The following is a 24,574-nucleotide window of genomic DNA, read 5'->3' on the forward strand; positions in this document are numbered from 1 at the left end:
AGCAGGGTCAAGACTGACCTGCATATGGCTGGGTCCAAACTGGGGTGGCGTGGTGAGCAAAAAAAGGATGGACCCAGATCCTTGTGACTGGGGTGAATGTTTGACAATGTTCAGCATTCCGCCCATCATCTTTTTGTGCTGCATTAGAACACAGACCTTGTCCTAGTAGCCGAAAACCTGCCATTGTGGGAGGTGTTTGTAAAGGGCAATGGCTGACATGGTTATGAGCTCCTGGCGTCGACGCCTGTCTGCGTAGGTGACGGGGTGGGGCAGAGGCATTCTTCAAGGAAGGGAGGGGTGTCTGCCTGCCAGAAGGCTGATTGCCGATCAGTGAATGTGGCATGCACGTGGCAGAGCAGTGGCACAGCGCTAGATGTTAGCAGGCTGCAGGGACCGGACCGGGCCAGGCGTGAGCGGAGTCTGGTGATGCGCCGACGACGACCAGGGTAGGTGTTAGGCAACAACAATCGTTGAGGGATGGAGGCCTCTTACTCTGTAAGTGTGCCGCAGCAATCAGTCAGTCAGTCAATAAGTCAATCAATCAATCAGAATTTGTAAAGCGCGCTATTCACCCGTGAGAGTATCCAGGCGCTGAAAAGCTGCTGAACGGCTCAGTCGAAGAACCGACCAGCACCAACCAGCAAAGAGGCTTTCAGATTCAAGAGATTCTCAAAGCACTGGCAAGGGTTACAAATGGAGTTATGGGTTGAGTTGGTCCATGTCACGCGAGGACGCTAAAGCAGGGAGTGACTATTACATACATGAAGATCATTCAATTCAGGGAAACAAAAACAAACTAGTTTTTAAAAACGAAGACTTCGACCTAATTTCCCAAACTGAATTAAAAAAAATAGTGTCCGCCCTAAAACATATCGCAATTTGTTAAACAGTTGCAGGAAGTACAATTTCTTAAAGGTCACAGCTGCACAAAGTTGTAAATGTTTCACTCTGCAGTTATGTTTTTTTCACAACACTCATGATGGTTGTAAAACCTATGCATGAATGAAATCGAGCACAAGTCGTTTTTATAGGAAAAAATACCAGCAAAAACTCACTTTTAACAGGTATACACATTTCGCTCGCCATTTCTCCAGCAAAACATTTTTGAGAGGATTATCACTCCCGGGCATTTTCTGTTGCAAATGTACCTGGCATGTCAAAGGCTCCTCTTCATCTTCATGCCACCATCCTTCACTGGCAGCCTCTCCAACCCACTTTCCACCGCCCCAACACAGCAGCAGGCCGCGCGTCCCATGTAGGAAAGAACAGGTCTTTGTTGGGACTGCCAGAATGTGTTCATCCCTTGTCCATACTCCCGTGGTTGAAACTCCTTTATTAACTGTGCGCCCCTCAGTGAGATCTTCCAGCGAGTATTGGGACTGCCAGAATGTGTTCATCCCTTGTCCATACTCCCGTGGTTGAAACTCCTTTATTAACTGTGCGCCCCTCAGTGAGATCTTCCAGCGAGTATTGGGACTGCCAGAATGTGTTCATCCCTTGTCCATACTCCCGTGGTTGAAACTCCTTTATTAACTGTGCGCCCCTCAGTGAGATCTTCCAGCGAGTATTGGGACTGCCAGAATGTGTTCATCCCTTGTCCATACTCCCGTGGTTGAAACTCCTTTATTAACTGTGCGCCCCTCAGTGAGATCTTCCAGCGAGTATTGGGACTGCCAGAATGTGTTCATCCCTTGTCCATACTCCCGTGGTTCAAACTCCTTTATTAACTGTGCGCCCCTCAGTGAGATCTTCCAGCGAGTATTGGGACTGCCAGAATGTGTTCATCCCTTGTCCATACTCCCGTGGTTGAAACTCCTTTATTAACTGTGCGCCCCTCAGTGAGATCTTCCAGCGAGTATTGGGACTGCCAGAATGTGTTCATCCCTTGTCCATACTCCCGTGGTTCAAACTCCTTTATTAACTGTGCGCCCCTCAGTGAGATCTTCCAGCGAGTATTGGGACTGCCAGAATGTGTTCATCCCTTGTCCATACTCCCGTGGTTGAAACTCCTTTATTAACTGTGCGCCCCTCAGTGAGATCTTCCAGCGAGTATTGGGACTGCCAGAATGTGTTCATCCCTTGTCCATACTCCCGTGGTTCAAACTCCTTTATTAACTGTGCGCCCCTCAGTGAGATCTTCCAGCGAGTATTGGGACTGCCAGAATGTGTTCATCCCTTGTCCATACTCCCGTGGTTGAAACTCCTTTATTAACTTTGCGCCCCTCAGTGAGATCTTCCAGCGAGTATTGGGACTGCCAGAATGTGTTCATCCCTTGTCCATACTCCCGTGGTTGAAACTCCTTTATTAACTTTGCGCCCCTCAGTGAGATCTTCCAGCGAGTATTGGGACTGCCAGAATGTGTTCATCCCTTGTCCATACTCCCGTGGTTCAAACTCCTTTATTAACTGTGCGCCCCTCAGTGAGATCTTCCAGCGAGTATTGGGACTGCCAGAATGTGTTCATCCCTTGTCCATACTCCCGTGGTTGAAACTCCTTTATTAACTGTGCGCCCCTCAGTGAGATCTTCCAGCGAGTATTGGGACTGCCAGAATGTGTTCATCCCTTGTCCATACTCCCGTGGTTGAAACTCCTTTATTAACTTTGCGCCCCTCAGTGAGATCTTCCAGCGAGTATTGGGACTGCCAGAATGTGTTCATCCCTTGTCCATACTCCCGTGGTTGAAACTCCTTTATTAACTTTGCGCCCCTCAGTGAGATCTTCCAGCGAGTATTGGGACTGCCAGAATGTGTTCATCCCTTGTCCATACTCCCGTGGTTCAAACTCCTTTATTAACTGTGCGCCCCTCAGTGAGATCTTCCAGCGAGTATTGGGACTGCCAGAATGTGTTCATCCCTTGTCCATACTCCCGTGGTTGAAACTCCTTTATTAACTGTGCGCCCCTCAGTGAGATCTTCCAGCGAGTATTGGGACTGCCAGAATGTGTTCATCCCTTGTCCATACTCCCGTGGTTGAAACTCCTTTATTAACTGTGCGCCCCTCAGTGAGATCTCCCAGCGAGTATTGGGACTGCCAGAATGTGTTCATCCCTTGTCCATACTCCCGTGGTTGAAACTCCTTTATTAACTGTGCGCCCCTCAGTGAGATCTTCCAGCGAGTATTGGGACTGCCAGAATGTGTTCATCCCTTGTCCATACTCCCGTGGTTGAAACTCCTTTATTAACTGTGCGCCCCTCAGTGAGATCTTCCAGCGAGTATTGGGACTGCCAGAATGTGTTCATCCCTTGTCCATACTCCCGTGGTTCAAACTCCTTTATTAACTGTGCGCCCCTCAGTGAGATCTTCCAGCGAGTATTGGGACTGCCAGAATGTGTTCATCCCTTGTCCATACTCCCGTGGTTGAAACTCCTTTATTAACTGTGCGCCCCTCAGTGAGATCTTCCAGCGAGTATTGGGACTGCCAGAATGTGTTCATCCCTTGTCCATACTCCCGTGGTTCAAACTCCTTTATTAACTGTGCGCCCCTCAGTGAGATCTTCCAGCGAGTATTGGGACTGCCAGAATGTGTTCATCCCTTGTCCATACTCCCGTGGTTGAAACTCCTTTATTAACTGTGCGCCCCTCAGTGAGATCTTCCAGCGAGTATTGGGACTGCCAGAATGTGTTCATCCCTTGTCCATACTCCCGTGGTTCAAACTCCTTTATTAACTGTGCGCCCCTCAGTGAGATCTTCCAGCGAGTATTGGGACTGCCAGAATGTGTTCATCCCTTGTCCATACTCCCGTGGTTGAAACTCCTTTATTAACTTTGCGCCCCTCAGTGAGATCTTCCAGCGAGTATTGGGACTGCCAGAATGTGTTCATCCCTTGTCCATACTCCCGTGGTTGAAACTCCTTTATTAACTTTGCGCCCCTCAGTGAGATCTTCCAGCGAGTATTGGGACTGCCAGAATGTGTTCATCCCTTGTCCATACTCCCGTGGTTCAAACTCCTTTATTAACTGTGCGCCCCTCAGTGAGATCTTCCAGCGAGTATTGGGACTGCCAGAATGTGTTCATCCCTTGTCCATACTCCCGTGGTTGAAACTCCTTTATTAACTTTGCGCCCCTCAGTGAGATCTTCCAGCGAGTATTGGGACTGCCAGAATGTGTTCATCCCTTGTCCATACTCCCGTGGTTGAAACTCCTTTATTAACTTTGCGCCCCTCAGTGAGATCTTCCAGCGAGTATTGGGACTGCCAGAATGTGTTCATCCCTTGTCCATACTCCCGTGGTTGAAACTCCTTTATTAACTTTGCGCCCCTCAGTGAGATCTTCCAGCGAGTATTGGGACTGCCAGAATGTGTTCATCCCTTGTCCATACTCCCGTGGTTCAAACTCCTTTATTAACTGTGCGCCCCTCAGTGAGATCTTCCAGCGAGCAGCCACAAGACACTGCCCAGCAAATAGTACAACTGGAGCGAACAGCTGGCACAGTGTGAAGACGCGATCACGCGCGGAGAACTATCCAGGAACAGTTAGACACTGCTTATTAGAAAGGGATCTTCTGGGTTTCAGAGAAGAACGAGGATCCTAGGAGGGGCCTTTGGACATTGTTCATCATCAAAAAGAGATCCAATCTATAACTCAATTTTCTATTTAATGGCGGAATGACATCTTTTCCTCAGAGTACAGAGAAGCACAATCTGATGATGGTGAACTCAGACGTCACTGTACAGACAACAAAGTCAGTGCTGGACTAGTAAGAACCCGGGGGGGGGGGGGGTTCACTGGGGATCACTAGTCCTGCCCCCCTTTACAATGCTTGGGTTCTGACTCAGAGGGAGAGCGGACTAGCAGTTTGGGCTACCTGTCTCTTTTGGGAGTTGACCAAAAACGGACTTGCGTGTGAATGATCACTGTCAGTAAATGCACAGACGAATAAAAAATGATGGAATGGAATAAACCCAGAAGAATTATCAGTTGTTGAGCTTGATTGGAGCATTTCCGTTCATTACTTTTGGGCTTACAGGAAGCTCTTTTGACAAGATGCATGAATGACCTGACACCTCTCGCTCCAACATAGGTTCAATGTGCAGTCCCCCCAAACCAGAGTGTACCATCATGCAGCTAACAAAGATCCAGTCAGTAACCAACCATGAGGTGTCAACCTTTGAACATTAACATAGGAAACCTTGGATGCAAGGTGTAACAACAAAGAATGATTTTGGCACCATAAACTGTTTGATTCTGCACAAAGAACCTATTTTACTAGATGGATTTGGAAAATGCGCTATTTACATAATGGCAGTCTTAACACGCTCGTGAATGCCACGTGGTCTTGTAAACAGTCATTGAAATAGTGAGATTTTCAAGCAGCGTGGTAACATCGGTCCTACCTCACATGCCCACGAAGAGACGCGGCCACTCTGGGCACAGTGTGACCAGTCAAAGATAGGACCTGGAATGTACACCTTCTTCACCCAATCCTCCCCAAATCCAGATGCGGTGTCAGCCAGGAAGAGGACACGTGATCAAGAGATGCTACCTACACTGACATCTGTACTACAAACAGCAATCCTTCACAAGTCCACACTTTACAAACCAACTAAACAAAAATGAGTTATAGATACACTGCAGTCCTGAACATGACTCACTAGCCTCTGTCCTCCAAACATAAGGCTTTTAGCTAGACAATAAAATGTGTCCAGTTTTACCCAAAAACACCAATGCAGGGATTACAAAATGTCTTGGTTCACATCATCAAATACAACAGTGGTTCAATATCGCCAGCAGAGCTATTAATATCACAAAGGTAGGAATCTCCTTGTGAAACATAAGACAACCCATCAGCATTGAAAAGAATGTCTTACCTTCAGAGTTGCACAAGGTGGGCGGGAGTTGACCATGTGTCCCGCTACAGTGTGACCAAATACCCTAGAAATGAGGGTGTGTCAACAGAAAAGGATACATTCGTATTGCTCCGGTTCGCGTCCCAATAGCCAGGATTTTCTGAACTGGATCGTAGGTCAGGGCAGTGGGCTGGTATGGAAATCCATGCCGAACAGTCTGCAAGAGAGAAGAAGACCTTGTAGCTACAACTGATGGGAATGCTTCATACTCCAGTTCACCACTGCATTGGTCTCCATCATTTCTGAATTCACAGCTCTCCTAATATGAGACACCCAATGCAAGCCCGAAGCAAGAGAGGTTCTTGGATCACATTCTAAATTGGTGAGACGTTTGTTGTGTCTTCCTTACTACGAACCTAGGGAGATTTAGGTGCCTTTAGTATAGAAGATGCCATATTAAGTGTGTTTCCATCTTTTTCACATTCCTAATACCAAATAATGGATTTAAAAAAACATCATCTGTGCTCTCTCTGGTTTACCCATTCCATATAATCTCTTAGGCACACTTTCTCTTTCAACAGGGACTTCTAACTCATAGCACGGACCAACTTGTGCGTTTCCACAATCGTCATTACTTCAGTTCAGACACTGTTGCTGCAGACTTCGAGCATTTTATCTCTACTCTTTTGTTCTTACTCAACCACACAGAAAGTCAGCCGCTGTCATCAAACATTTGAACCGCCTTCTCTGGGTGGTGAGATCTCCCTACTCTCAAGTGAACAGATAAACATAGCAATCCACACAGTGGGCAGCATATCTGTTCAGTGCTTGTTGCTGAAACCACCATTTCAACCTAGCAAAATAAACATTTTGCCAGGCCTAAACCTTCCTTTTTAATACATATAGGTCACCTCTAGGGTAGTTCCTAAGCAGCCCACAGGGCAGCCTGCCGCGTATTAAAAAAGTTAGACATGTACTTCTAAGTTTTACATGTTCTGGTAGTGAAAAACTCTTAAAATTGTTTTTCTCAACTTCAAGGTCTGGCTCTCCCGTAGGATAACATTGGGTTATCCTATTACATTTAATACGAGATAACTTTGAATTGGGAACACTGACAAATGCCCCTGCATAACATGGCCTTCATCCATGTTCTATCACCTAAACAAGGAAGCCCATGAAGGTATTGATTAGTCTGCCTTGGCTTTTGGCTGAAGGGGAGTGGTGTTGGACCTGGCCCTCTGTAGGGTCATCTCCAAACCTTTTGCCTTCACCCTCCTGTTTTTGGAACCCGTTTTTGTTGGCCTTTAGGACTTTGCGCACTTTCCTGATATTAACCACTGCCAAAGTGCTTGTGCTTTCTCCGTTAAACTTGGTGAAATGGGCTTACTCCCAATTGCCCCATTTAATTTACTTGCAAGACCCCAGTGAAGTGGTACTACACGTACCCAGGGCCTGCAGCACTTATTGGTCAACTCTCCTAACTAGCCCTGTAAGCATGTGTTAGGCCTTCTATTGCACCCTGTGTGTGCAGTTGTGTACTGCCGATTCAACCTGGCAAAATAAACTTTTTGCCAGGCCTAAACTATTCTTTTCAATACATATGTCGCCCCTAGGGTGAACCCTAAACAGGCCATAGGGCAGGGGGCAGTGCATTCAAAACTTTGATAAATACTTTTAAGTTTTACATGTCCTAGTGGTGAAAAACTCATAAATTATTTTTAGCACTACTGCAAGGCCTACCTCTCTCATAGGATAACATTGGAGTACCTCAATACATTTAATAAGAGATAACTTTCAATTGGGAGCAGGTCGAAATATCTAGTTTGGTTTCTAAAGAATTGTAATTTCAAACAAACCCTCTGGAATAGTAAACTCAGATATTCAGTCACAATTCTGAAAATAATTTTTTGGCATTTTCTTGTACCAACCATTTAGTGCCTGCAGCGTGTATCACGGGTGTTAGAACTGGGGGTCTTTAGTTGGCTGAGGTAGGTACCTGAGTCCAAATAGGGACCCTTGCTTCTAGTCAGGGAAAGAAGGGACACACTCTCAGATAACCCCTGCTCACCCCCCGGTAGCTTGGCACGAGCCGCCAGGCTTTTCTCCAAGGCAATGTGTAAAGTATTTGCAACCACACTCCCAGTAACACAGTGATCACACCACAAATGGACACCACACTGGTTTTATAAAAATAGCAGTATCTTTATCAAAAGGAATACGATGAGACCAAACGATAGAAATCCAACATATGACTATTCATATTATTTCACTTTGCCGGTTATTAGGCCAGCAATCACTTTTAGGTTCTTGCGGTATTAATGAGCAATTCTCGATGATCTAATGCAGTCCTAATGCAATGCTACTCAGTTAGTAATACAGTTCGTAATGTATTAATAAATCAGTCCTTAATGCAAGTACTAATGCAATTCGTAACGCAAGAATAACGCAGTTCGTATTGCAAGGATAATGCAGTTCGTAATGCAAGAATAATGCAGCTCATAATGCAAGAGTCAGGCAGTTCGTAATGCAAGAATAATACAGTTCGTAATGCAAGAATAAGGCAGTTTGTAATGCAAGAATCGGGCAGTTTGTAATGCAAGAATAATGCGGTTCATAATGCAAGAATCAGGCAGTTCGTAATGCAAGAATAATGTAGTTCGTAATGCAAGAATAAGGCAGTTTGTAATGCAAGAATAATGCAGTTCGTAATGCAAGAATCAGGCAGTTCATAATGCAAGGAATAATGTATAAGCCAATCTTCGGGGTCAACTCGGGCTCCACTAGGCCCCAACAGCAGAGACAACGGTCATAAGCTTAAAGAGGCTGCCCCGGTACTGCTGGGCAGGTACGGGCCACTCGGGGACTCGGGTGGGAGAGAGAGGTCGGAGCACTCCTGTACTCCTCTTGCACGCCTCCCCAGGCCACACACGCTTGCGGCTCCCGACCGGAGTTCAAGCCTTACCTGGGGGGTGCGCTGCCTCACTCTCTGTTGTCGGACGTCCTGCTGGGCGGCCCCGGCGATGTTGCAGCTCCGTTGCTAGGTGACGCTATAGCCGGATGGGTTACGGTGCTGCCTTCTCCTTCGTTGACGATATTGGGCAGATTCCTCTCTGCGAACAACGATCACGATCCTTTTCACCTTGCAGCTTCCTTAGCTTCAAGACATCCTTTAGCACGTTGCGGCTCAGGCCGGCGGTGGCGATCTTCACTTACAGCCTCAGTTACGATGACGGCTCGAGCCACAAACAGCAATGCAGCAGCGTGGACGATGTTTCACGCTGCGGGGGCAATGCGGTCAGGGGGCACCTCGTAAACATCAGGACAGACCACACGGCAGTCTCAGGCGTGCAAAAGCACACGCACCAAGCGTTGGTGAGACATGGTTGGAAACTTTGATGTTCCTGAGTTTCCACAACAGGGGACCAGCTCTCCTGGGGCCCTTAGAGACAAGTTACTTCAGGACAAAGCACACAGCAAAGTCCTCTCAAGCAGGGGGACACAGCACACAGGAAAGTCTCTTGTCCACTCCTTAGTCAAATCAGCAAACTGCAGGCCAGCCCCAGAACACACAGCAAGGGCAGTCCTTCTCTTCAGTCTCTTCAGCTGTTCTCCTTTGGGAGAGGTTCCTCTTGATCACGAAGTAGTTTCCATCCTTTTTCAGTCGGGATTTCAGTCTTGAGTTCAGGGGTTTCAGCTCTTACATTTATACCCCTGAATGCCTTTGAAGTCTTTGTGTGCAGGGGGCTCTGCGCCCGGTCCAAACCAGACCTGGGTGTCTTCCTGCCAGTGCACACCTTCTTTCTTTGATAGTGGGGGTCTGGGCCTCAGACACTCCACAGGAGGTGGAGCCATTCTTTTGTGGCAGCAGCACAGGCCTCTTCGTATCAAAGGGGCTACTCCTCCCACTAAACCAAATGCAGGCCAGCCTGTGCTGTCTCACCTACTCCTCCCTGGTGTCAGGACACTCCCCAGACCCTGTCACATTCACACCCAGACAGTCAATACACAACCTGGCAGAGGCACACAGAATGGTTTAAGACAAGAAACCAGCCACTTCTAAAAGCGTGGTTTCTAAACACACAATTTAAAAGCCATCTTCACAAAAAGATGTGTTATTAAATTCTGAGTTCAGGCACACTAAACTCCATCTCTCCATCTTATGCCTATGGGAAGATATGCTGAAAACATGTGACCTAGCATTCCCCATTCTGTCTTATGGGCAAAATGGCCTTGCAACAGTGAAAAACGAATTTGGCAGTATTTTACTGTCAGTACATGGTACACACCTCAGTACATGTCCTACCTTTCCCATACACCACACCCTGCCCAGGGGGTTACCTTGGGCCTACTATAGGGGTGTCTGATGTGCATAAAAAGGGAAGACTAAGGCCTGGCAAGTGTGTGCACTTGTCAGGACAACAAGGCAGTTAACAAACTGCGGGCTGGCACTGCAGTGGCAGGCCTGAGATCTCTTTTGAGGGCTACTTGTGTGAGTGGCACAATTAGTGCTGCAGGCCCACTAGTAGCATTTGCATTGCCAGCCCTGGCACACATAGTGCACTTTACTAGGGACTTTACTAGTAAGACAAACATACCAATTGTGGACAACCAATTACCATAACACTTTATACAGGGAGAACTTGCACTTTGACACTGATCATCAGTGGCAAAGCGCCCAAAGCATCTAAGCCAGTAAAGCAACATCCATCACAGCATAAAAATAGAGGCGGTAGAGGCAAAAAGACTGGGGTATTCACGCCAAGAAATGCCAGGTCTAACAATGGGTCACATGACTAGGTGTAGCTGGCAGTTGGTCTTTGTGTGTTTTACCAGACACTAATACTAAGGGGGAAAGGATGTTGGCAGGATGGACTATCTCTGACATGATAGGGTGGCAGAGCTATCTCCTACCACACTTGCACTTGCACTAACCTCTGCCACAGCACACCCACAAGGGTTTGACACTAGTCTTTGTGTCTCAGACATGTAGGGGCCAGGACAGGGAGGCAGGAAATTCCAAACACCTCTGGTAATGGAAACCTCCAGCTATGTCTCCTACTTCAAAGCTGGCACTAATGATAAATAGTGAACCCTCTACCCAACTCACCAGTACACCTCTGGATCTGTGGCAGGCTCAGAAGGACAGATGTGCTGCTCTGCAAGAAGGACTGCAACTCTGCTGAGCTGCTGCCCTGCTGCCTGAGTGAGGACTGGACCTGCAACTTGAACCCAAGACTACCAAAGTGACTCCAAATGCAAGTTGTCTGGCCTCTTGATCAGAGCCTCAGGGACAGAAGAGGCTTCAACCACCTTGAACCCAGCACCGGAACACTGTTTGCTGTCAGTCCCACCACCAAGTGGTACCACTCCAGTCCGGGAACCTTGGAAGTGGGCCTGAAGGTGCTCTGCCAGTCCAGCTGTGGTGTCTTGGGCAGAACATACGCAGTGCGATGCATCTCTTCGCAGGCCCACATTGGAACTGCTGCTGTGCAATGCATCCTTGACCGCAGGTTCTTGAAACTGCCGCTGTGCGATGTATCCTTGATGCTGGACTTTGCATTGCAAGCCTTCGTCGACGGCATTGTTGATGATGACGCAGGACCTTGCATCGCAAGCCCCGCAGATGGCCTCATTGGAATTGTGCTGCACGGCACATCTCCTACACGGACTTTGCACCGCTATTCGTAACCCCTCGAACTGCTGCTGCGCAACACATCCGTGATGCGGGATCTCACAACAGATCAGGATTTAAGGTACTTTGCACAGGGGGCCTAACTTGGTCTCTGTATCCGGTCCATCCTTCATTGTGGTCGGCCTGAACTTGTGACTATGTCCCGGTCCAACGTGACCAGTTAACCACAGATGGCACTTTTAATTTTAGGCACTATTTTCAATGAAACCTTTTCAATCTAATATCTCCAGCTCTACTGATTGGATTTATGTCATTTTGGTCTCCAATAATTTGTTAAATATAACTCTATTATTCTTAAGTAGTGGTAAATTTTTCTTGTGTTGTGTCTTCACTTTATTACTGCTTGTAGTGCTGCATAAATACTTTACACATTGCCTCTAAGTTAAGCCTGACTGCTTTTGTGCCAAGCTACCAGAGGGTTAAGCACAGGTTAATTTTGGGCTTGCTTGTGTTTCAACCGGGCAAGAATTGTTGTTGCTGCTTGAGTAGGGTTTCACACCCCAAAACCAGTAACCCAATTTCCTACACCCTTCCCTTACACAGTCATCAAATCTGAGGATTGTCCTTTCCCTTTCCCACTCTGGAAAGAGATTTGTGCCAGCCTGTGGCTACAGTAAAAAGCCGCCCTTTTTTGTGATTGCTGAGAAATAGCCATGTTTCTCGGCATTCACAAGCTGAACCATATATTGAAACATCCAATTTCTCACCCGACTGGTATTTATGGGTTTGGAGATCTCCGTGTCTCGTGGCGGAGACCTCCTTACACCTGCATGGGTTTAACCCTGGTAAGAATCCCTTCGTGAATTCATGCTAGGCATATGTAATGTAAATTCAGTTATAAAATCATATATATTACTGAATAGGGCCCTTTGTAGCCATTAAAGAAGTATACTCTAGAGTAGGTCATCCAAGGTATGTATCAAAGACAATGCAAATATAAATGTATGACAGCATTCCCATCACCTCTATGTATTAAAGACCATGCACTTCATAACCATATGCCAAGAAATGTATGTGCAGAGAACATAACATCAAAGCTACATACCAATGACCTGGCCCATACTTTGCTTCATTGCACTTCCTCATTATTGTCATCTGCCGAAAACATACCGTTCAAACGTATTTGCCAGTGAACATGTAACGTGCCATAGAGAATACAACCAATATAAAATTATATATTACATGCCTTATAAAGTTGAGATGTAATCAGAATGCCAATACCAGATATTTGTATCCACACCGGGGATCTTAAGGGATGGGCCCAACCAGAAATGTACTAATCCCTCTATATCGTACAAGTACGGGACGTCCATTTCAAGCTGCAGCGACGAAAAAGTCGGACGCTTCTAGACGTATCCAGTGGCTTGAGGGTGGACATCACTTTCCTTATTATTAGAAAGATGGCGGTCCCTGAATATACACGGGCCATCACCTACATGGCCGCTTTAGCTTCTGGTTGGCCAGTGTAACTTCTATATATCACATGACAGACATAGTAACTATGACTCTCGGTCCTAACGATTGCCCCGGAACCCCTTTTGGGGACCATAAATGGGCAGAAACATGTTGACCATTGAGAGGGGCATATATGTTTAAGCAACCCCAGTCCTCTTTTTAATACTATCCCAGTGGGCCATGGAATAAAATTAATTTGCCCCTCTGGAGATAGTTTAACTCACCACTGACTGCACATATATATTCTTTTTACTTATTTGCACTCTGTCCCTCACTGACCTTACTTCATCGCTCATCTTAAAAACACCTCTACTCCTCCCTATAAGCGAGTCATAGCCCACATCATGGACCATGCAGTCTGTGTATGAGGAGGGAACCCTATGATGAAGCATGTCACCTTCTGGTGAGTGGGGGTTCTTGTCCTAAAAGGATTACTTCCCTAGCAGTTCCATCACACATATACTTATTAGCATACAGGACAATATTTGGTTTTGTATTAATCCTGTCCTGTTTGATTGTAATACCAGATATTTGGCATCTAATTAGGTATCAGAAAAGCTTCAATCTCAGATGTACACTATGAAGCATACGAGTTATTTTCTATGCAGCAGAGCACGGCCATCAACACAATGTAACACCGAGCATGCAAACAGAATATCAGAATGTTGCATCCCACACCACCCAAAGCACCAACCCATGCGCTACAGACCCCGGAAAATAAAGACTAATAAAGTATAATATAGATGCCCCCATGGGAAACACGAGCTACAGAACACACCAGCAAAAATGTGTGCATGGAAAATGAACACAAAACCTGGAAGCCAGTTTACAAAGCTACAAAAAAAGATTGCAGACTACATGGAACAACATGTAAGCCCTGCAGCACATGTTGACCATTGTTATGCCTGTTTGAGCAATGCATGAAATGTATTTGCCATAGAACACGGCAATAGAGAGAACAAGCCATCATAGTTAAGCACCACAATTATATGAGTCGTGGCCAACGAAGTTATATGTCAAATAACATGCTACAAATCTGAAACACATATTCCACAGGCCCTTAGAATCAGGTGCGGCGTTATTTGCCAACAGCTTTGACCACCCAACCAGGTGGTTCTTGGAGTTGTATGATGTAGCAGAGTCATGAACTTCTCCAGACACCTCCCTGAAGAAAGGGGTCCCATATTTCTCATTGTCAGTTTTAATGCATTGCCCGGTACAACTTGGGTGTGTTCTGTGATGTATACGCACCCTGTCCTACACTTGGTCCTACCATTCCCCGTACTATAATGACACTCTAATGAGAAACATGGACCACATGCCTGTGTCCAGCCATGCCCCTGTCTCCATCTTCTCCCCAGACTACATGCAGTCGCCAGCAGGCATCATAGCAGGGCATGTACAGTCTCTGGAGTGGAGCCCAGGCAACAAACCATAAGGTCATTGGCTTGAACCTGAATACAGTTCTGGACATTCATTGCGTCTTCTCATCCTTCCTTGTGTCTACAGACAAGTATTGCACGATGTTTTCATTTATCAATGTTAGTGTTTCGTATGCCCTACATGCCAATCAAAGTATTGTATCGTAATTGCATTTATATAGGTGACCTTACCACATTAAGGAGCCAGAGAGGCCTGAAAGATTCAAATGTAGAGTTCCATTTCCATTTCAACGACTATGATGGTTCCAGGTGATACAGTGTGAAAAGCAGACGATACACGTACAGGGGTCTATTCATAAAGGTAAACCTACACGTGTAGAGGTACTACTAGTAAGCTTACTGTGACACCTTTCAGTAGCTTTACTACTTTAGGCTGTTCACAAAATTTGAGTGCAAAGTTACTCAAAAGTGTAGACTTACATGTCTTCACCCCCTGAAATACAGGTGGGACCCAAAGTTACCAATGTAAAGTTACTACTGTCAAAAGGGAGAATTAGTCAGCCCAGCACCACACATGAACACCCACAAATACTGCTACTTCCTTCCATAAAAAATTATGGAGGTAGGGGCTTAAAATAAAACCCAATAGGAAATAATGTTAAATTAAATTTGATAAAATAATAAAATAATATAAATACATTTAATTTAATGTTAAAAAAACATAAAAATAAAACATATTTTTTATTTTATTTTAACATATTTTAATAGCCTTTTAGAATTATGAATGTAAAAATTAATATCACATTAATCTTTACTAAAAAGAAAATGAAATTACTTTTAATTATTCTATAAATCACTTACAATAATTATTAAAAGTTATTTAAAAAATCATGTTCTTGTACTTTTGGTGGGATTTGTTTGTAAATAAATCTTTTAAAAAGAATCTATATTGTTCTACTTATAAAACAAATATATACAAATAATTTTAATTAATATTTATCATACCAATATTTGTAATATTTTTGCTAAGTTGAATAAACTTTAAAAAATGTCCTTGTACTTTACCATCGGGAGATCTTTTCCCGGTCATAGGCATGGTGAAACCTCTGTCACGTTTCACAGTCTTCTGCAAGGAAACCACCAGCACTTCTCACAGTCTCATGCATAGATACCCCCGGCACCTTTCACAGTCTCATGCATAGATACGCCCGGCACCTTTCACAGTCTCATGCATAGATACCTCCGGCACCTTTCACAGTCTCATGCATAGATACGCTCGGCACCTTTCACAGTCTCATGCATAGATACCCCCGGCACCTTTCACAGTCTCATGCATAGATACCCCCGGCACCTTTCACAGTCTTCAGCAAGAAAACCCCAGGCACCTTTCACAGTCTTCAGCAAGAAAACTCCAGGCACCTTCACAGTCTTCTGCAAGGAAACCACTGGCACCTTCACAGCCTCGTGCATGGAAACCCCTGGCACCTTTCACAGTCTCATGCATAGATACCCCCGGCACCTTTCACAGTCTTCAGCAAGAAAACCCCAGGCACCTTTCACAGTCTTCAGCAAGAAAACTCCAGGCACCTTCACAGTCTTCTGCAAGGAAACCCCCGGCACCTTTCACAGCCTCGTGCATGAAAACCCCTGGCACCTTTCACAGTCTTCTGCAAGGAAACTCCAGGCACCTTTCACAGTCTTCTGCAAGGAAACCCCTGGCTCCTTTCATAGCCTCGTGCATGGAAACCCCTGGCACCTTTCACAGCCTCGTGCATGGAAACCCCTGGCACCTTTCACAGTCTTCTGCAAGGAAACTCCTGGCACCTTTCACAGTCTTCAGCAAGAAAACTCCAGGCCCCTTTCACAGTCTTCAGCAAGAAAACTCCAGGCACCTTTCACAGTCTTCTGCAAGGAAACCCCTGGCTCCTTTCATAGCCTCGTGCATGGAAACCCCTGGCACCTTTCACAGTCTTCTGCAAAGAAACCCCTGGCTCCTTTCATAGCCTCGTGCATGGAAACCCCTGGCACCTTTCACAGCCTCGTGCATGAAAACCCCTGGCACCTTTCACAGTCTTCTGCAAGGAAACTCCTGGCACCTTCACAGTCTTCAGCAAGAAAACTCCAGGCACCTTTCACAGTCTTCTGCAAGGAAACTCCAGGAACCTTTCACAGTCTTCACCAAGAAAACTCCAGGAACCTTTCACAGTCTTCAGCAAGAAAACTCCAGGCACCTTTCACAGTTTTCAGCAAGAAAACTCCAGGCACCTTTCACAGCCTCATGCATGGAAACCCCTGGCACCTTTCACAGACTCCTGTCACCTTTCACAATCTTCTGCAAGGAAACCTCTGGCACCTTTCACAGTCTTCTGCAAGGAAACCCCCAGCACCTTTCACAATCTTCTGCAAAGAAACCTCTGGCACCCTTCAAAGCCTCGAGCATGGAAACCGCCGGTACCTTTCACAATCTTCTGCACGGAAACCACTGGCACCTTCACAGCCTCGTGCATGGAAACCCCTGGCACCTTTCACAGTCTTCAGCAGGGAAACCCCCGGCACCTTTCACAGTCTCGTGCATGGAAACCCCCGGCACCTTTCACAGTCTCGTGCATGGAAACCCCCGGCACCTTTCACAGTCTTCTGCAAGGAAACCCCTGGCACCTTTCACAGTCTTCAGCAGGGAAACCCCCGGCACCTTTCACAGTCTCGTGCATGGAAACCCCCGGCACCTTTCACAGTCTCGTGCATGGAAACCCCCGGCACCTTTCACAGTCTCGTGCATGGAAACCCCCGGTACCTTTCACAATCTTCTGCAAGGAAACCCCCGGCACCTTTCACAGTCTCGTGCATGGAAACCCCCGGCACCTTTCACAGTCTCGTGCATGGAAACCCCCGGCACCTTTCACAGTCTTCTGCAAGGAAACCCCTGGCACCTTTCACAGTCTTCAGCAAGGAAACCCCCGGCACCTTTAACAGTCTTCTGCAAGGAAACCCCTGGCACCTTTCACAGTCTCGTGCATGGAAACCCCTGGCACCTTTCACAATCTTCTGCAAGGAAACCCCTGGCACCTTTCACAGTCTCGTGCATGGAAACCCCTGGCACCTTTCACAATCTTCTGCAAGGAAACCCCTGGCACCTTTCACAGTCTTGTGCATGGAAACCCCTGGCACCTTTCACAGTCTCCTGGCACCTTTCACAGTGTTCTGCAAGGAAACCCCTGGCACCTTTCACAGTCTCCTGGCACCTTTCACAGTGTTCTGCAAGGAAACCCCTGGCACCTTTCACTGTCTCGTGCATGGAAACCCCTGGCACCTTTCACAGTCTCGTTCAGAGAAACCTCCAGCACCTTTTGAAGTCTCACGCTTTGAACTCACAGAGCCCCCCTGAAAGCCGAACTCTGCTCAGAGCCCTGTTCGTCTATGAACTGCTGAATTGCGCCCAATGGCAGAGCAGCTTGGAGCTTCACAGCAAATGACATCACCCAATGCTGTGCAGTCATGTCTCCATCTTTTCCGCAGCTCCTGAAACCAACCCTGAAGACAATGCTTATCAGAACAAGTCTCCTCAAATCCCAGTTCTACCTCTCGTCATTTATGCTTTCACTCTAAGTGTGACGTGATATGGGGTTCTAGTGTAATATAAGCAGAGCAGAGCAGCTGCAGGATTATTTACAGGTAGAAATGAATGGGTTGGGTTGATCTGAGGACATGTCACTGTGGGACAAACACACTCATGACTCCAGGGTTTGCCCTGCAGTGATGGTTTTTTAATTTGGTTTTTACGGGGGGCCCTCCCCCGTGTCCCCACCGCCCTCCCCACTGTGCCCACGTGCATCTCGCCACATACAAGTGCAGCGCTGTTTCATTCATCGCAGCCGAGCATCAGGCGTCAGAAAGAATGGCGCGGCCAAAGTCGGCACACCGGTTGGATCTCCTCAGATTGCTGCAGGAGGAAGTGGCCCAGCCCAGAGATGCGCCGCCATCTTTCAGAGAAAAGGGCCTGAGTTAGAGCTTGGCAGTCTGTCAGCGGTGAGAGATCTCTCGTCCGCCGAAATATAAACCTCATTCTATCCTATGGGCTTTGTATCTCGGCAGACGGGACACCCGTCACAGCTGTGACAGAGTCCCCGTCGCCGAGATGTACGTCAGGCCCCACCCGTCGCAGCTGTGACAGTCACCCGTCGCCGAGATGTACATCAGGCCCCACCCGTCACAGCTGTGACAGAGTCACCCGTCGCCGAGATGTACATCAGGCCCCACCCGTCGCAGCTGTGACAGAGTCACCCGTCGCCGAGATGTACATCAGGCCCCACCCGTCGCAGCTGTGACAGAGTCACCCGTCGCCGAGATGTACATCAGGCCCCACCCGTCGCAGCTGTGACAGAGTCACCCGTCGCCGAGATGTACATCAGGCCCCACCCGTCACAGCTGTGACAGAGTCACCCGTCGCCGAGATGTACATCAGGCCCCACCCGTCGCAGCTGTGACAGAGTCACCCGTCGCCGAGATGTACATCAGGCCCCACCCGTCGCAGCTGTGACAGAGTCACCCGTCGCCGAGATGTACATCAGGCCCCACCCGTCGCAGCTGTGACAGAGTCACCCGTCGCCGAGATGTACATCAGGCCCCACCCGTCGCAGCTGTGACAGAGTCACCCGTCGCAGCTGTGACAGAGTCACCCGTCGCCGAGATGTACATCAGGCCCCACCCGTCGCAGCTGTGACAGAGTCACCCGTCGCCGAGATGTACATCAGGCCCAGAGACTGGATTTACTAAAACATCTCACCTGAATGCGCCCATTTACAGCTGCAAAGCAACATGCAGGGAATACACAGACATTTTGCTCTGCAGGTTGTGAAAAGTGGACGCTGGGCCTTTTAAAGATTGGGCAGTTTCTGCTCACGGTGCCAGCCTGGATTGCGCAGGGACTTCCTTCCCCGCACACGGGCTGTATTTGTTGAGCAGTAGGTACTTTTCTTGCCTGTAACAAAAGTGCATGGCTACTGCTCACGTCACCAACTCTAACTCTGGACATTTTGGTGTCCTCCTCCTCACTCGAGACCATCTCTGCTTGGCGCTTGTTGCCATATGGATTACTGGGCATTCTTTGATGACCCACTATTTTTGATCTACAAAATCTAGGCATCCCACTGTCTTTATGGCCAGGATGATGCCCTGTGCCTGGCAATATGTTTTAGTCCTTTTTCGAATTATAATTTGTGCTTCTATCTCACGCATACCCTCGCCCATCACAAGGGCCGGCCTTTGATATGGGCAAGCTGGCCTCAGGCCCAGGGCGCCAATCTTCAGAGGGGCGCACAGAGTTGTGTGCATTAAAAGTTATGCAAACAGCAGGGCCCTTTTCCTCTTGCTCCAGCCCTCGTGTGTACCTAACCGCTCGTTTCTGTCTGGTCTGCCAGTTTTAACTGGTTTTATTCCATCATTATCATACCTTACAGGTTGCTTTTGACACCAAATTAGCCCCCTTTCTTGCCCACCCTGATGCTCTCACCCCCAGGGCAGCTAAGCTGTGGGTGAATTAAGTGTGCTGGGGAGGGCAGGAGATGTTTGTGTTCGGGGGCCATTAACTGCTCAGCCAGGGACTGGCCGGTGAACACAAAAGGGGCCCCCTGCTGCCTCATTTTATTCATGACACTCAGCAAGGGCGCCAAATTTCGCTACGACCAGGGCACTATCCGGGCGAAGGCCAGCTCTGCCCATCACACCAACAGTCACTGAATTCATAACATGCTAACTAAACCTGTGTAGTCCTTATGCATGACTTGAAAAAAAATCCACATATACGCCAAACAAAAGTAACACCCTTCCAACCACACTCCCTACATGGTGTAGCCTGCTAGCTGTGTGGGTAACCACTTCAGCACCCCGCGTAGGAGTAGTAAGCACTCTGCAAATGTACAATACAAGGAAAAACACCTGCAAGTGGAAGGGCGCAAGAATGCCTGCTGATATTTAGGTTTAAATCATTTTTATTCAAATTCAACATAGATGAAAAATAGTCCACCATACATACACTTTGATAACAGCCGAGTAGGTTTTCACAAAATTCAATAATTAACCATACAGGAGAATCCTGTGGAAGAACTACACTCAGCATTCAACCCCTTAATATCACACATTCGGTCCAGGTAGGATCAGAATGGAGGAAAATGAAGAGCCAAGAGACTAAAAGCAAAGGTAATAAACAGCATCACATGATATGGACGACCCTTGCTACTTGTCACTCACTGCCTCTTCTCCCACCCCTAGCGCTGAAATCAGGAAACCTCATCAACGAACAGCCTTACCACCCATTTAAGCCTCCAACAATACCGCCAAAGATAATGATATCACTAGTGCCCTAGGTCATCACCCACTGCTTAAGGGAGGCAAGCTTTCAAAAACTTGCCCTGGCAGTAACTACCAGTGTAAACATCGAGGGCTATATGTACAAGAACTGCCGCTAACTAACGCTAAGGCTAGTTAGAGGCAGTTTTCTTAATGCAGCCTATCACCAATAACTATCGCCCTGTTAGCGATGTATTTATAATACGTCGCTGCATGGCGATAGTTACAGGTAGCCGCAGTGAAAACTGCCATTAACACTAGCGTGAAGGCAATACAAATTCTGAAGGTTGTGGGTGAAAACTGACAAAAGGCCCATTAGCGGCAAAAAACTCACGTTAGTCAAAAATATCCTATAAGTCCACCTTCAATGAAAAATAGGAAACAAAACCAATGGAATGCCGAATGGAGCAAGCAGAAGGGGCCAAGTGCAGCACAGATCATCAACACCCCGAAGCCCCCCAACAGCCAGGATGACCAGCTAGAGTCCCAGGGGGAGAGGAAATCCAGGGCTACAATCATGAAAAGAGGCGCATCGCTGGGCAGAACCAGTGATGCGTCACTTATCACTGCGCACTCCTTGCAACACCATGGCATCCAAACCCTTGACGGCGCGGACAGTCCCCGGGGCCCAGAGGCCTCGCTGCGCCTGTGTCTGGAACCCGGAGTGGGATGCGGCGGTGCAGAGGAGTTGCTGGGCCGTGGCGGTAGACATTGAGGTGTTGGCGATTGCCCATACATGGTGGTGAAGTCTGCCAGGTCGCATGGAGACAAGTTGCTGACCTGTGTGAGAAGACCGCCTGGTGCCCCTTGGAGCTGTGATCGGTAGACGCGCTCCTGCGCACCAACTTAGGGAGGTCTGCATCGCATAACACGCGCCACCACTACGCCGGGGTGCACGGAGGAGATTACCAATGGGGGGCCGCGCCTCTCTGCATCACAGACCGGAGGATGTTTCCCTGGCCGGACGCTGTGGAGGGTGAGGCCCCTGAGTTGCACCGAACTTGTGTGGCGGGAGCGCTGCAACTTCATACCCAAGGGGGCCCTGTTGCATCACCTGCATCGGGAGGTTCCCTAGTGTACTTGGCGGTGACTGCTGTACCCAGGCTTGTGAAATCCCACCTGTCTGAGGCTCCTGCTGGCTGACTCACAGATTTGGATAGAGTGAAGTGGATTGTGCCACAGTGTCAATGTCCAGGTGAGGAGAAGGAGGGATGTGTAGTAGAGGAGGCCCAGCGGTCGAGTCAGGCCCAGGCCTAGCACCTGTGGGTGACGCACCCCAACGGCAGCTTATCCGTTATGGGGAAGAGCGTCGCCCCACTGCTTTCAAGCAGTGCACGAAGAGGAAACATAACATGATGATAACTTTCTGATGTACTCCTGCTATGTTTCCTTTGCGGGCAGAAGGGTGAGTGGGGCTCCTCTACTCACGGAGCAGGGCAGGGTCGGAGTGGTATGCTCACTCAAGTGCGCAATGACTGTTTGGTCGGCTGTCTCAGGCCGCCCAAAGCAATCATGCGCACTTCCCTGTTTGCAACGCAGGCTGCATAACAGCTTGCATGGAGTACATGCCCACACCTACAGCCCCTGGCTGAACGCCTTGTCACAGAGCTCAAGAACAATCACAACGCTGCATTGCAGAGTTGTGATTGGCTTAGGGAAAGAGAGCCTGGATGCCTGCTTTCTGTTCCTGGAAGCAGACTCAGGAGAGCAGGAGCACAGAAGACACGGGACACGGCCTTGAGGTAAGAATGTTTTTAAATATATTTACAACCCCTGCTTCCCGCGTCCCCTCCCTTCCAGTTTCCTTTCCCGTGTTTCCCGCCTCCCAGCTGTTCAGTCCCCCCCCGCAGCACTACTTAATGGACAGCAGGCATCCCACTGTTGTGCCAAAGGCAAGCCCGTCTGCATCTGTCAGCCCCTGGACCGTGCCCAGCACTGAGGACCCTTCCTCTCGGACACTCCACAGCTACGACGCCAGCTCTCTCCTCGCCATCAACCCTGGACACCACACTGCCTGCCATCTAGTAACACTGTATAATTCTCTCGCACCCTGCGCCTGTCGAAACTGCAAACGCACCTTCTGCCACATCAGCACACCAGTGTCCCCTGCCACCCAGACAACCAACAGCGCAGCCGACCGGCTCAACTGCATCCTCCTTAACGTGCGGTCCCTCCACAAACACGCAACAGAAATCTGGGACATCCTCTACGCCACCTCTTCAGACATCGCCTTCTTCACGGAAACCTGGACCAACCTCTGCTCTGGACCGGACATCGCCATCACCATCCCCGACGACTACAAATTCACCTGCACGGACCACCCCGATTGCCCAGGAGCAGGCATTGCCATTGTCTAAAAAAGAACACTCTGACTGACCACGCACTCTAATGACCCGACGGTGACCATTGAACACTTCCACGTCCAGATCCGGACAAACCCCACCACCACCCTCTGCAGCACCCTCATCTACAAGCTCCCGGGGCCATGAACCCTCATTCACCGATACCATTGTAGACCTCATCGCACCCAGGCTCTCCCATTCACCAACTACATCCTACTCAGAGACCTCAAGTTCCACCTGGACAACCCCAGTGACCAGATCCCCACCCCTCTTCTGGGCAACCTCGCCAACATCAGACTCAAGCAGCTAGTCAGCGCACCAACCCATATAGCCTGACACACGCTCAAGCCCATCTTCTCCACCATAGGGAACTTCAACTACAGCCACACCACAGGACTCTCCTGTACCGACCATCATTTTTTACAGCACGCCTTAACCACATTCACCGTACACACCATCGCCATTATTGCCCCCTGCTGCAGCTGGATCAAGGCCACCGAAGAACTTCCTGTCAACTCCCTCAGCACCACCACTCCACCAACGCTTACAGACACCAATACCGCAGTGCGCAACCTCCACCAATGGATTTCTAACTGCGCCCACACCCTAGCACCCCTCAAGAAAAAGCAGGCAAACAACAGCCCAAGAAGGCCAACTGGTTCACTCCTGCCCTTCACTAGTCCAGCCCCACCTGCAGATGTCTCTAGAAGAGATGGAGCCACAACATCAATAAAGTCCGCAACAAAGTCACCCTTGCACCATTGCGCAAGGGTGCCTGTGTTGGCGCATGGCAGTCATTGTGCGCCAACGTAGGGGATAAAGAAATGGGGCTTATTCATTAGTCCCTTCTGACAGTTTCACCCCACCGGTGTGTCATTTTCTTGATGTACTTGCAGCATAATTCTTGCATCACGTTGCGCTGTATTTGCAAAGTGATGCATCTAGACATAGGCGTGACCTCTGAAGCCCTGTGACACATTGTATCTGCATCAGGTATGATGTATGCAGGGTGGGCATTCCCACACAACAAAGCATCATAGGAGTGGCGCAGTGAAATCCATCAGATTTCATTGCAGCAATTGTAAGACGCCACTGCGTCAGTAGCTTACGCCTGCCTCATGGCAAGCATAAGTGTTACAGAGTGCGACAGGGATAGGCTGGCCCTATGCATTGCTGGAGTTGCATCATGCTGTGACACAACTGCAGCAATGCGTGACTTTAGCGCTGACAGATACATCAGGATTCCAGACGTATCTGTCATTAATTTACGACATGGAGCGCCGTACAGTGAATACAGCGCATTCATGGTGTCGCAAGAAGGGCGTAGAAAAAAAGTGTTGTATCGCTGTTTTGTCGCAGCGATGCAACACTTTTCATGAATGAGGCCGAGTAATGCACCCTATCTTATTGATGGTGTGCATTCCTGCCCTGTAGTTTTGTCACAGGGCAGCGGAGCAACATTCCTTGCAGTGCTGTCCAGCACCAAAACCTTCTGAAATGAGACCCCAAGTGTTTGCCCCATTTTTAAGACAAGATATTTTCTGGTCTTAAAAAACTGCCTCTAACTGGA

General features: G+C 48.2%; 1 protein-coding gene across 8 annotated transcripts in view; it reads right to left on the minus strand.

The window, feature by feature from the left end:
* The window catches only part of STXBP5L (syntaxin binding protein 5L), a 1,956,595-nt gene that overhangs the window by 1,827,954 nt on the left and 104,067 nt on the right, over positions 1 to 24,574 (minus strand). For all 8 annotated transcript variants that reach the window (XM_085621040.1, XM_085621038.1, XM_085621036.1 and 5 more), the window contains exon 2: positions 5,908 to 6,005. In XM_085621040.1, the coding sequence (XP_085477166.1) occupies positions 5,908 to 6,005 (98 nt within the window). The remainder of the gene's footprint in view (positions 1 to 5,907; positions 6,006 to 24,574) is intronic.

Source organism: Triturus cristatus, chromosome 8 (assembly GCF_964204655.1).
Source record: "Triturus cristatus chromosome 8, aTriCri1.1, whole genome shotgun sequence".
Lineage (NCBI taxonomy): Eukaryota > Metazoa > Chordata > Amphibia > Caudata > Salamandridae > Triturus > Triturus cristatus.